At 41.0% G+C, this 13,987-nt stretch overlaps 2 protein-coding genes across 3 annotated transcripts; both read right to left on the bottom strand.

The window, feature by feature from the left end:
- Positions 1 to 842: 842 nt before the first annotated feature.
- Positions 843 to 3,492, bottom strand: rpl27 (ribosomal protein L27). The gene is made up of 5 exons (XM_056407143.1): positions 3,468 to 3,492; positions 2,877 to 2,959; positions 2,262 to 2,431; positions 1,091 to 1,201; positions 843 to 933 (listed from the first exon to the last, which is right to left on the bottom strand). Exons 2-5 carry the CDS (start codon positions 2,955 to 2,957, stop codon positions 885 to 887), a joined length of 411 nt encoding a protein of 136 aa, XP_056263118.1. The 5' UTR covers positions 2,958 to 2,959; positions 3,468 to 3,492; the 3' UTR covers positions 843 to 884.
- A 1,092-nt stretch (positions 3,493 to 4,584) lies between these two features.
- rundc1 (RUN domain containing 1) lies at positions 4,585 to 13,164 on the bottom strand. 2 transcript variants are annotated; one of them, XM_056407130.1, is made up of 6 exons: positions 12,616 to 13,164; positions 11,033 to 11,041; positions 10,590 to 10,748; positions 7,865 to 8,063; positions 7,673 to 7,768; positions 4,585 to 7,129 (listed from the first exon to the last, which is right to left on the bottom strand). In XM_056407130.1, the coding sequence occupies exons 1-6, from the start codon at positions 13,006 to 13,008 to the stop codon at positions 6,258 to 6,260; spliced, it is 1,728 nt and encodes a 575-aa protein (XP_056263105.1). In that variant the 5' UTR covers positions 13,009 to 13,164; the 3' UTR covers positions 4,585 to 6,257. The 2 variants fall into 2 exon arrangements, with proteins under 2 accessions (XP_056263105.1, XP_056263106.1); XM_056407131.1 differs by lacking the exon at positions 11,033 to 11,041.
- Between the last annotated feature and the right edge of the window lie 823 nt (positions 13,165 to 13,987).

Below are 13,987 nucleotides of genomic sequence, written 5' to 3'. Positions count from 1 at the left end.
TACAACTATTATTGATTTTTGTATAAATGATCATCTGCTGTGACCTCCAGTGTCAACAAACTCATGTATTTGTGTAAAGTTAAATAAAGTGAAACAGAAATGTAATTTAAGTGCATGAGCCATTGTTTGTTGTTATATTTCCCACCACAAGGGGGCGCAAACCACTCAATATAAATCAGGAGGATCCAATATAATTTATTTAGTGGATTCATATTTTGTATCAATAGTATGAATCTGCAAAGTAAAAAGTATACTTATAACACAATGGTGGGTAAAGTACTCTGATGTTTTACTTAAAGTAAAAATCACAAGTTACAGGAAGGAATAGACAAACTCAGATAAATAGATATTTGAATGTACTTGGTGTTAAAATTTAAAGTACTCATTAATACATTGTATTATTAGTGAATGGTTTCATGAAGTATTTTATGATTAAAGTTGATCTGAGCGTGACACATTTTTTACTACTTTATTCCACCGCTCTTAAAAACATTTGCAGTTCGTGAAATAAGAGTCGATACACCGGGTCAGTTTTAAGAAACCAAAACCTTTTCTTTTTTTTAAAACATCCGTAACTTGCTGAACTTTTATATTCTGAAAAAATTAAGGGTAAGAAAATAAATCCACTGTGTGGGTTCACAAAGACATACAACTAAGTAGCATTTCAACATTAATAATGAACAAATATTTAGTGCTTATCTTCTAATAGTACTTAAATATTTTACCCAATTTACACGATTGTATACGAAAGAACCTCAAAGTAGGAGAAGAACAACATTTGAGAGCTTGTTTATCTGAAGGAAAAAAGTCAGAGACAGAAAAATTAAAAGAGTCAACAGCCATAAATTCCTTTTTTAAACATTTATTTGTGAAACCGAGTGAAGTTAGAATCTGAGCTTCTGGAAGAACCACTTGTTTTTGCCCGTCTTGTACCTGAAAACAGAAAACACAAGTTTAGCACATTTGTTTTACGATAACCTCACTGGGAGGCTTTGTTTGCCATCGGGAATAAAACCCAAAATATTCTGAGTGTTCTCTCCCAATGTTGATTTGACGCAAACTGAACGTTCCCTCCTAATCAGAGACTCACCTCTCCTCAAACTTGACCTTGGCCTCTCGTCTGGCTTTGCGCTTCAGGGCTGGATCCCTGAAGACGTCCTTGTTGACGACGGTTTTGTCCAGAGGAATATCAACGGAGTATCTGGAGGAAACAGAACAGAGAAGAAAGACGGTTATTTACTTATCCCAGGGAGGTTTAGAGCCGATTGGCAAACAACGGAGCAGCTTTAAGATGCGTTAAAATGAGCATTACTCCAACACAGCCTCACTGGTTGCTGCAAGACAAACTAGCAATCAGATTATAAACCTGCGTTTCAGTCCACATCTAAAACAGACAGCGAATGTCAACCTGAAGTTATTCAGCTCATCCAAATTTTGAGCACGACACACTTTAAACTGGGAACCTGTGGAAACAAACTCATATAACTGCAATTAAACTGATGGACAGTGTATTATCGTTTGCTATGTTCACTTAGTCTCAGATTTAATTTCCTTAAAGACAGCAGCACAATCTCATTTAAACACCACAAGATTGTCATAATTAAAATATGGAAATAAAGTGAAACGAAATCCTGCATCCGACCGTAAACCAAACGTATCAGTTATGTTTCTGAAATGGTGCTAAATACCCATTAATTAAACATTACTTGGGAATACTAGAGCTAAAATGTGTGCAAAGTAAACATACTAAATGTGTATCTTGATTATTTTAAATCTTTGTTTTGTCTACGGATCACACCGTTGCACATCTGACTTCCTCGTTATTCATCAGTTTGAAGACAAACCAGATGACGTGTACTTTTAAAAGAGTTAAAACATTGGTGTCCTTATATGTAAACCATATTTTGGAGTTTTAGTTTAATTCTATTTACACTTTTACACCCACAAGTCTGTGGCTGGACGATGAGGCTATTATCTGGACGCATGTGCTTTCCTTAATATACATTCGACGATAATGCGATTACTTTGAAAAGCTATATATAATCTAGTTGAACTATATGACCCTGCCCTCTACCAATGCATTGTCTACAAGCTAATGCAGCGACATCTCGTGTTCACAAGGATTCATGTGTATTATGAGCGTTGAAGTTCATCACCTAACCTGCAGGACATATTTTGTTTCAACAACCCGTTTACTGTTTGAGAAAAACACGACAAAATACCCACACCAGAAAGGATAAGTGCAGCCGGAAGACACTGACCTGGTGGGCATCAGGTGGTTGTAGTTCAGCACCTTGACGAAGGCCTTGATCTTGGACCTCTTGGCGATCTTCTTCTTGCCCATGGTCTTGGTCACCTTGCGGGGGTAGCGGTCGATGCCTGCGACCAGAGCGTGGCTGTAGGGACGGTCGGCTGTGCCATCATCAACGTTCTGCAAAGAGACAAAAAGGGGACTGTGTTTAATTAAGAGAAATTTAAAAAACAGGACAGCAGAAAGTCTCTACAGCTTCCGCCTGAAACTAAAAACACATCTTTTCCGACGATATCTGGAGTAAAACACAGTTTAGCACTTCAGTGGCACTTAAATAGCTCTTATTATGGTACTTTTGGAGTTCGACTATGTTGAGGAAATGTTACTTTCTGTATTCGTGTTGTTCTGAGTTTGTACTCTAGGTTGATGCACTTATTGTAAGTCGCTTTGGATAAAAGCGTCTGCTAAATGACATGTAATGTAACAAAAAAACAATTATACAATGTTGTACTTTAAATTTGAATGTGGACAAGAACACACATATGCAAAGTATCTCCATGTTTGGGGGGAAACTTGTGTTTTCAGACCCTTTGTAAGCAGCACAGCGTTCAGACATGTTTTTTACCTTGACGATGACAGCTTTGCGTCCGGCGTAGCGTCCAGCGAGGACCATCACCACCTTCCCAGGCTTCATGAACTTGCCCATTTCTGCAACACATCAGACATGGTCAAACCTCTGCCTCCATTAAACAACTACAATACATCACAACATTATTGACGTCAACACGATACAAAAACCAACGCTGAACCTCCAGGACGTTTAAACGCCTCCTGCTACTTTGGCTAGCTAGTGTTAGCATCGAGCAACGGAAGGGCTGTGATACGTTTTCACGTTGCTTTTTTTGGGCTCATGAACACGTTATGAATACGACTTTTAAGTAACGTAGAAACCGCGTGGCACCAAACGCATTCTTAAACCCAAATCGGTCCTTTTTAACGTGACGTTTCAGTTGGAGCCGGCCATGTTGGAATGACCGCTACGGAGACGAAGCGATGCAACAAACATTTTCTAGCTTCATCCGTTGGAAATACACGAAAATAACCGTCTCGTGTGGGATAAAGGAGCCATTGTCGTAAGTGTGGTGCGATAAAAACAGTTAAATTGCCGGGATTCGGACCGATGGTCGAAGATTGATGGAATGAAAATGTCACTCACTGATGCTGTTCTCGGCCGCCGCGAACAGGAAAGGAAGTGGAGGAGGTTTTTGTGACCTTTGACACCACCGATCGGCTGACGTCACTTCCGGGTGTAGTTTTTGGGCTCGTAAAGAGTCCGTTTTTGTTTGTTTATTTTTATTTTGTAAGCTACAAAAAGGCGTCACACATCACTTGTCAGATAAAGTGTGCTTTAAACTATTTTAATAAATAATAAAAAGCCTAATTTGTGTATTTAATGCTCCATTCTAAGTAAAGGTACTGGGCTCAAAAGTGGAAGACTCTACTTATGCAAAGTAACATTAACACAGTGTAAACATACAAATAATTCTACAACAAAAGTAACATCATAATATATCATAATATACAAAATTACCAACAGTAAAAGGCCCAGTCTAACATATATTATATTATTGGATTATAATTATTGCATTATTGTGTTTATCACTTTAATGTTAAAACCTGGTGGTTTGATCCACATAGGCTAAATTAAGTTTGATCTCAACCTAAAATATTATGACATCATATATTTGATGATTATATTTAGAGGTAGAGTAAAAGTACAAGTACAATATTTCCCTCTTAAAAATGCAGTGGAGTAAAAGGGTAAAGTAGCAGAAAATTTATAGTACTTCTGTAAAAGTAGTTAATTACGTCTTTGTACAGGAGTATTAGAAGTAAAAAATACATGATTAAATTTCAAATGACATATCATATTATTGTATTATTATTCTATGTTTAAGTTGGTTAAAGTATAGATAATTACATATACTTTATACTATTCGATAGTTTAATCTTAATTCTATTTCATAAACTTGTCATACAAGTTTGTATGTAAAACATTGAGCTTCAAAGTATTTAATTTATTTATTTGCAACTGTTAAATGTAAAATAGTTTCCTCTGAATTGTCAAATATAAATGTAAAGTAGCATAAAATAGAAATACTCCAGTGCAAGAATTTAAAATAACTTAAGTAAATAACTTGATGAAATCAAATCAGAAATGGAACAACTCTAAATCCCCAATAATTATTTTTTAAAGCCACAAACAATGAAGATATAAGGAAAAGGCAGAAATATAATTTAAATCATAAAATCTTAAATATACCACAAACGTATGTTTTATATTTTATTTAAAAATAGTTAATGATCTCAACACATGTGACATCATATGAGACACAATAAACATGTTTATACACAACACTCTGGAGTTATTTTGATCACTAAAGACAATTTAGATTATGTATGCACTTTATTTTATTTTGTTCATATATTGAAACTGATGAATAGTTTATTTTCATTTAAGAAATACAATACATGTTTCAGGATGTCCGGTCACAAAATAAAGTTGAAATATTCAACAAATCTAACATTTTAATTCTAAATTTCTATAAAGCTGAAAAAAAGACTCGCACATAAGTACAGCGGTTAATTTACTGAATTTAATTTGTTTACAGCCGTAGGTATGCATTGAACATGATAAAAAAAGAAGAGAAAATAAACAATTCATACCTCCCAATATATTATTTGTGATTAAAGCAATAAAAACAACATAAATAGCAAAAATTTACATGACTCGGTGTATTTCTAGCTACTTTAACAAAGTGTTCAACCTGCTTCGGGAGGCGAGTTAAAACATGCTGCGCCATAAATAAATAAATAACAGAAATGGGAACGTAGGAAGCTAAATATAAATATGGCAGCGTATTTATGACGACACCCAAACCAAACACAAACATTTCCATTGACACAGCGACGTACAATAAATGCTAAAAATGTATCTCCAGGTGCTCTCAGGTCACAAAGTGCACAGTTAGGGGAGGGGCGGGGGGTCATCTTCCACGAGCACACCTACACTCACAGGTACACACAGCGTCACTGAAGTGCCCATAAACAGCAGCTATAAACTCAGTTTAACAGCATCTATGGTTTTGTACATTCAGTATTTTAAAGATAGAAAGATTCGTGCAACTCTTCCGTCTCCGGAAGATAAAAACGGAAAACGAAACAAAAGCCTTTTTTTTTATATATATCCTACGATCGCGTTACACGCCAAGCTGTTACATCGTTCGATATCGCCGCCATTTATATTCTAATCCTCGGACTACATCTGGAACGTTCCAAAGCAGCGGTTCTCACGGGGGTCCGACGCACCTGAAAACGCAGCGCAAGAGGTGAAAGCGGCTTCGGGAGGTTTCTAAAAAAAAAATGGGAGGAGCCGGGAGGCGTCTTGGCGAGTTTCGGAAACGATGTTACGCAACGCTTTAACTCCAAGTCGGCAGAGCTCCGCCGATCTGCTACGAGGGATTCACGGAGAAAACCAGTGTCGGGTTTTTGGGCTCGTCACAGTACAGATTACTGTACACGTCCCCCCCCCCTCTCTCTCTCTCTCTCTCAGCTGCATAGGTTGGGACGCCGTCATGCACGCCGCACAGGGGAGCGACACGTTATGATGTCACAGGTCGGAAAAGGTCAGGAAGGCTTTCGCTAAAACGGGAGGAGACCTCACATCTCCACCCTAAGGCATGTTTACAGGACGAGCGGCGGCGCCGTCGTCGTTTTTTGGCATCTTTTTAAAACACATTTACGGTGGAAGCTCACGCGACGCCATCACCCCCGAGCGCGTGCCGAAGACGTCGCGTGCTTTGAGATGGGTCGCTACTGAAATAACCTTTTTAAAAAAACAAAAAAGGTTACACACTTGGAGCACACGAGGCATGCTGTTTTTTTTGGGTCCCGGATACTGGATCTCTGCGGCGCTTTGGATGTCGTCGTGGATACGTCCGCCTCCTCAGAAGGCGTCCTTGATGTTCTTCAGCTGCCGGACGGCGAGGTCCACCGGGAGGTTGAACTTGAGGTGGCTGATGCGGCCCAGGATGCGCAGCGCTCCCTCGAAGCCGGTCTGCGCCATGTAGCTCCAGGACCGGTAGTGCGGCTGCACCACGGCGCCCGACTTGCACAGCAGGTTGAGCCACGACACGAGCCGCTGCTCGTTCAGCGCCATGCACACCAGCGCCTTGAACTCCGTGTCCGGGCCGCGCTTGTAGCGCCTGTGCTCCTTCAGCACCGTGTGCACGGCCCACAGCAGCGACTGCTTGGGGGTGACGGTCGCCGGGCCGCCGCCGCCCCCTATGGGCAGACCGAAGGACTGCGACAGCTGGCGCGCCGGCGTCTCCGCGAAGGCTTTGCCGTTTTTGGAGTCGTAGTATCGGACGAAGAGCTCCCACGGGTGCACGGTCTGCGGCGCCAGCGTGTACGGCAGCAGGCAGGAGATGGGCGCCAGCACCAGGCCCATGGTCTGGGAGGGCGAGAAGAGGCCGTGGGCCAGCAGCTCCTTCAGGGCGACGGCCAGCTCCTTCCTCACCGACGCCGTGAGCTCGTCGCGCGGCCCCAGCGCCGCGTTGCTGGTGTAGTTGACGACGTGCTCGAGGCAGGGTTGCCGGCAGGAGCCCAGCGCGCGCACCTTGTCCACGGCGGCCTCCAGGCGCTGCAGCAGGGGCCCGTAGTCCTGCAGCGTGGACTCCTCCTGGGGCCACATGTGGCGAGGGAGGTGGCCCGGCGCGCAGCCGAACTGGCTGGCGGCGAAGATCTGCAGCACGGCGAGGGCCTTCTGGATCAGCTGCAGGCCCGTCTGGCGGATCTTCTGTACCTGTTCCGGGTCCACTGCAGAGAGAGAGAGAGAGAGAGAGAGAGAGAGAGAGAGAGGAGGAACGACAGCGTCGTAAACACACCAGGGCAAAGGGAAAAACAGCCTCTAAGAAATATCATCTTGCCCCTGATGTCACCAGGAGAGGCAACACATGTGCCACATTAACAATGTATAGAGTATTTATGATTAATTTAATCATAAACAGTGACATTTCTAAGTTCAAGGATTTTTATTTGCCATCGGAATTGTTTTTGCAGGGTTCTCCGAGTCAACAGAGGTATAAAACAAACACACTATGATAATAATAATAGCAACCGTAATAATAATAGAAATATGAAAAATATATTTTTAAACACACTGTACATAGTGGTAAAGTGTATGCAGTATTAACAGTATTAAGTACAGGAACAGGTTATCAGAAATAAACATAAGAAAGGAGAGTGCAGAGATAATAAGTAGGTAAGTAGGCTAGTGCTGTACCTAGCTTGTAAAAAGAAATAAAGTGCCCCCTTTGTGCGGTAGTGTGTGTCTGCTGTCTGGGTTTCATACACACTGACCTTTCTTCTTCCCTCCTGGAGTCCTGGAACTGGTCCCGGCTGCTTGCGGCTGCTGGCTGAGTCCACCGTCTGATAAAAGAGGGTTCCCCACTTCATCTGTTTTGGGAAAAGGAAAAACAAAACAAACATGTATTAATCAAACTGTGAAATGGAAACAAAAGGTTTTGTCTCCACTTGGAAACAGACGGGTACCTTGGATGAAGTTGATGAACATCTCCAGGTCTCGGATCTGCGTTTTGAGCTGGTCCACCAGCTGCTCCTTGACCCGGGCCGGGTTCACGATCTGAGCGATGGCCGAGTCCACTCTCTGTCGCAGCTCCTCGGGCGACAGGTCGCCGATGTCCTCGTTCAGGTTCACGTCCAGCTTCTGGACCAACTCGTCAATGATGACCTGAAGACCACGAGACAAAGAAGGAACTTCAAGTCTTGATTTATTATGTGTTGTTGGGTCATTTTCAGCCTCGACAGCAGCCGTGTTGGTCCTTTGGGTCCACAAGCAAATACCTCCAGAACCACCTGATGGATTGAGAGAAATGTTCTAAAAGTATTTATGATCCTCAGAGGACGTCCTGACTTTTACTCTGGCGCAAACATGACATTTACCTTTTTTTATTTATATATCTTGACAACTGTTGATGAATTACTGTGAGATTTGGTTGACACATTCATGGTCTTCAGAGGATGTGTTGTAATAAACATATATATAAATATATAAATATATTCATTTAAATAAAGATATATATATAGATGAATACATATAATATATATATATATAAATATATATTGTTTATATATTTAAATAAATATATACTGTATATTTATAAATATATATATCTTTATATCAATATATATATATATATTTATATCAATTTATATATTTACATAAATATATATATATAAATAAATATGTTTCTAAAAATATATATGTATTAGGGCTGGGCACGTTAACGCGTTAATCTTGCGTTAACGCATCAATTAATTAACGCCGATAATTATTTTATCGCGCGTTAACGTAGGTTTTATTATTTATTTTATTATTGTAAAAGTGTGTTGCTCACAGGCTTTCATTTTGTAAAAGTCTGCTACTGATTGCTGCGGAACCGGAAAAGAAAGTCATTCGCGGTTTAACAAACATGGAGAATCTCAACAAATGACGGCAGGTATGAGACACACGTCACACGGAGAATACACGAGCTGGATGACAAGGAGAGGACTGCAAAGCGACAGCTTTACAACGTGCTGTTGCTCTCTGGGGACGACTGGACATCGGGGGACCAGACGTCCTCTTTCCCCGGACATGTCCTGCTTCTGAGACCTAAAGAATGCGTCCGGCAGGGATTCCAAAAACGTCGGATATTTGTGTTTCTCTGGGTTTTCATAAACTAGTATTTACCCCTTACAAGTTTTGGAAATGGTATCTCCCTTACGTTCCACCTTCTTGCGTGAGCTGACAGAATAGAGAACAGTCATTGGTCGACCGATCTCAGGGTTGCCAGATACACGATAATTATCCTCCAAATACAACCATTTTGAGCCTTTGGTCCGATACTTCACCATTTCCAATCTGGCAAAACTGAGCACCTTGCCGCTTCCACTAGTTCATTGTTGTTTGTGCTATACACTCCTCGACCAGCGCCGCCGCTCCCATAGCGCACTACGCGCTGTGCGGAGGGCACCACGTCATGAGGGGGCTCCACAAAATAGGCAACAAAAAAATCCTCAGTTATAATAATTATAATGCCGATATTATTTCAGTCTAGAAATATTAGGCACCTTTTAGGCATGTATATCACAAAACAGGCAGAATAAGAGAGATGTTTAATCTCAGCACCCCCCCCCCCCCCCCCCCCCCGAGACGAAGTGTCCTCTTTTTCACAAACTCAAATCTGGTCACCCTACTGGACATCACTCAGTAACCACAATGACCTCGGAGTGACTGAGCATTATATTGATGAGAAGTGGGCGCTGCATTCACATGCCCTGACTGATGAACACAGAGGAGACACATGATGCTGAAACGTGCGCGGGACACTTTACTGAAGTTGCACAGCAGTGGAATGTGTCAGATAAAGTCACCACACTGAGCACAGATAGAGCACCAAATATGATCGCTGCTGCGAGACAACTGCCTTGTGATCATGTCCCTGCTTCACGCTCAGTCTCCAGCGTTCTGTCACAGTGTCTCTGCATAACAGTGCGTTTGACAATGTCCTGACAGATTTTATGGCACTTTAGTTCATATGGCAGAACATTTAAAATAAGTGTCAAGTTCTAGGAATTGACAAACTGCACTGAAAGTGTTTTCTGGTGTCTCACTCTAACAGGGACAACACATGTTATGGCACTTTAGTTCATATGGCAGAACATTTAAAATAGAAGTGCACTATACACTACTTTTGAATAAATTATTGGATTTTGCGTATACAAATGTGATTAATCGCGATTAATCAGGGAAATCATGCGATTAATCGCGATTAAAAATGTTAATCGTTGCCCAGCCCTAATATGTATATATATATCTATATTTATATACTTACATACATATACATTTTTTAATATATATGTATTAATTATTTAGGTCACCAGCATGGCTCTAAATTCTTCTAATTGTGAAGATATTTAATTTAATTTTCACTATAAAAAAAGAAAAGTAGTAAAACTACAAACGCTTAAAAGATCTTGGACTGGCCCGATCTATTTGACTTATCAATAATTTAACGATCTTATCAAATAGATCGTCTGCACGAGAAACACTGGAGCCTGAAGCATTTCCAGAAACTCGTTCCACCTGATCCGAAACAGGTGAACGCCGCATCCTCCAAATCATGGACGCAACCGTTACGCAAGCGTGAGGATTAAAAAGGCGGATCGGACGACCCGTTGACGTGCAACGCCGGGATCGGACCCACGGCCCCACCTTCTGCCTCTCCATGACGACGGACTGCGGCAGCGAGTCGTAGCTGCCCTCCTGGTAGGCGAAGCGCTCCAGATCGTCCAGCTGCGTCTTCAGCTGGAAGATGAGATCCTTCTGCTTCCTCCTCTGAGCCTCCAGGCGCTCCCTCTTCTCCCTCTCCGTCTGACAGGACACACACACACACACACACATTAATACTTACAGACAGAGAGAGTGAACAGCTTGTACTGGATCTTGATCAATGACACCAATATCCAGGATTCTAGGAGCTCTTATTAAATTCACTTAAAAGGGTCGAACAGCTTTTTAAGTGAGATGTTTGATTTAAAGATCCGTGCATCGTCCTCGTACACTCAGCTACATCTTTTCGTACCGTCGTCACAACACATACACACAAAATACACAAAAACAAAGTCTCAAAACATGACAACAGGCCTCATACTCACCAGATCTCCCTTCAAGCACGGCATGCGACGAGGGAAAAATAAAAACACCTTTAGGGCGGAGGATTACGATGATTCATTCCTGACGATTACTTGCACGCGAGGCCATGAGGACTAGATGCAAAGCAAGCTGCGAGTAAACAACAGCGGTTGTGGACGCATAAGCTTTTATTAAAAACAGATAGCGATCTGCCGGGAGCATGTTCATTGAGCCGCTTGCGAGTCAACACAAAAGAGACGTTTTGTTCTCCCCAACAGAGATAAGAGTTCAATGGGAACACGGGAGGGGTGAGGGCGCAGCAGCCTCCAGGGTGACGAAACAAGCGCGCCCTAACCCTCCAGTTTTAATCATTGTGCATTTAAGAGTGAGAAAAAATATCTCAGTAAGCATCTACAATGCCTGCATTATTAAATCTGACCATCTTTATTTTTTAATTTAACACGGAATAAATAAACATGTCAATCTGATGATAATTTTCTTAATATTTTAATAATTGCTGGTTTAAATATCGTGAACAATATCAAATGTGACATTAAACCCATAAATACGCAGTTAGCTTGTCTCATATGACAAAGGAAAGGCACCAAATTATCTCGGTTAAAGCTGCTGGAGGTATAGGGAATATTGTGTGCCTCAAAAATGTATTCAACCAATATCGATTATCATAACAGGGGCTTATTGTTTTTAATTGATTATTCAATTGACTTGTCAATTAGTTACCTTATCCGTTCAACACACACAACACTCAGACACCTGTTGTCATGGAAGTAAACACTACAGTCCTGAATCTATACCATTACACACACACACATATTTTTTTGTGGAAGTAAACACTTCAATCCTGATATATATTATTATTTTTTATACCACATAATATACAATATATATAATTTGTTTGTATATATTTTTTTATTTCTTATTTATTACATATATAGAGATTTTTATTATTTTTTATTATACATATAGATTTTTTTTATACCATTTTTTTTTTATACCACATATATATACACATACATATATATATATATATATATATATATACTAGTGCTGTGAAAAATAATGCGTTAACTCAGTTAATTAAATTACAGGTTTAACTAGTTATTTATATATAAAATATATTATTAACATTGTATATATAAATATGATGATATATGCCGGTATATATGCTGGATCATCATGGGCATAAACAGGCCCCCAATAGTCCTACTCAGGATGATACTCAACGAGGTTACTCAGTACCAGGGGCCCCTGACCAGCCCTGACCAAGCCAGAGCTCTCTGTGTGAAGTCGCTGTTATTATTTGTATTGATATGATGATATGACACGCGATATATAGCCGGTATATAGGCTTAAGTCATTTCGCGTCATGGTCATATAATCACGTTATGTTGTCTGCTCAGCTCCGGTATCGTTGTTCCATACGGACTGTTTTGTTAGCGATGTTTAAAAAAAAAAGTGTACATTTTTTTATATATATTTACGTCAATGTTTATGGGGGGGCCTAAGTCCAGGCCCAGGGGCCCGTGGTTTCTTAATCCGTCAATGCATATACATCCATACATACAAACATGACCGGAAGCCTCACCGAGTTCTCCAGCTGGCTGGCGTCCTGGGCCCGGCAGCCCACCACATGCGGGCAGCCCCTGAAGGCGAACTCCTCCAGCTCGGCCAGCATCCTCTCCTTCTCCCCGGTCTGCGCGTGCACCACCTGCTTCAGTCGGAACTGCACCTGCGCGAAGTGGGAGGTGAGCGCGAGGAGCGAGGAGTTCAGCAGGTCCTGCTCCCCCTCCAGCTTCTCCAGCCGGGCGGCCATTTCCTCATCGGTGGCCGAGGACAAGCCTCTCTGCTTCGGCTGGCCGTGGCTCCCGCTCCCGCTCTCATCCTCGGGAGTGGCCACGGCCCCGACCGGTGCCCATCGCTCCCCTGCGCTCGCGAAGGCAGCCTCGCTGTCCGAGGCCGACAGCTCCTCCGTGGACATTTTTGTTGGGGGGGTAAAATACCTGTTGAGTCCAGCCGTTTAACTACGTCTAAGGTTTGTCAACTGGCTGTTCAGAACGGTTTGTTTTTAAGACGACAACCAGGATCACCGCCGGAGAAACAGGTGTAGCGCCATCTTGGGAAAGATGATTCACAGGTCAAGAGGGAGACGCGTAAAGCGTAGTGGAGGGTACCGGAAGTCTGGTGTTGGACGTTTGTCTTCAAAATAAAAGCAGCAGTTTTTACATCCGATTTTTTATTTAATAGTTTATTATACTGTCAGATCCTTTTAAAGAAACCCATTTTTAAGAATAGTTTGTATGTGTCTCATTGTTGCACTTTGTAATATTGTTTCAATAAAATTACTTAGTTATAATTATTAATAATAAGTAAAATACAGCAATAAATATTACTGAAGGATGAGTTCTCAGTTAAATTCCACCGTTATGGAACGGATTTTTTTTAATTAATAAAAAAAAGTAGACTTATAGTATATCATATTATATAATAACTAGACCATAATATTTGACGGAAACGCTTTTTATTTTCAGATTTCAATAAATTAAGTCATATATTTAAAGGTATGTTCATACTTCATACATATTTTAGTCATGGTAATCAAAGTGGGTGTAAATACTTACCCATGTTACCTATATTTATATTAAGTATTCCAGGCCTACTCATATCATGGCTGCTCGATTTCTGGATTTGATTTCTTTGGCTCAAATATATACGTTACACAATAATTTGTTCAGTTTAATGTATTATAATATATAGATAACCCAATATCTTATTTTCCTTATTCAATTCCCCACATCAGAACCTGTTCATGTGGAAATCAAAAAAGCATTTCCTTGTTGTTTTTATATTTTATATTTCAGGAAAATATTTTCGGCTTTTATTTTGAATTAGTCGGAAGTTTCAACACGTATTCCTACAGCGTGTCACACTGCTCACAGAGGAGGTCCGATAATCCCCAA

Source organism: Pseudoliparis swirei, chromosome 23 (assembly GCF_029220125.1).
Source record: "Pseudoliparis swirei isolate HS2019 ecotype Mariana Trench chromosome 23, NWPU_hadal_v1, whole genome shotgun sequence".
In the NCBI taxonomy this organism is placed as follows: Eukaryota; Metazoa; Chordata; class Actinopteri; order Perciformes; family Liparidae; genus Pseudoliparis; species Pseudoliparis swirei.
Note: the sequence above shows the minus strand (reverse complement) of the source record. Positions and strands in the feature narration are given on the sequence as shown.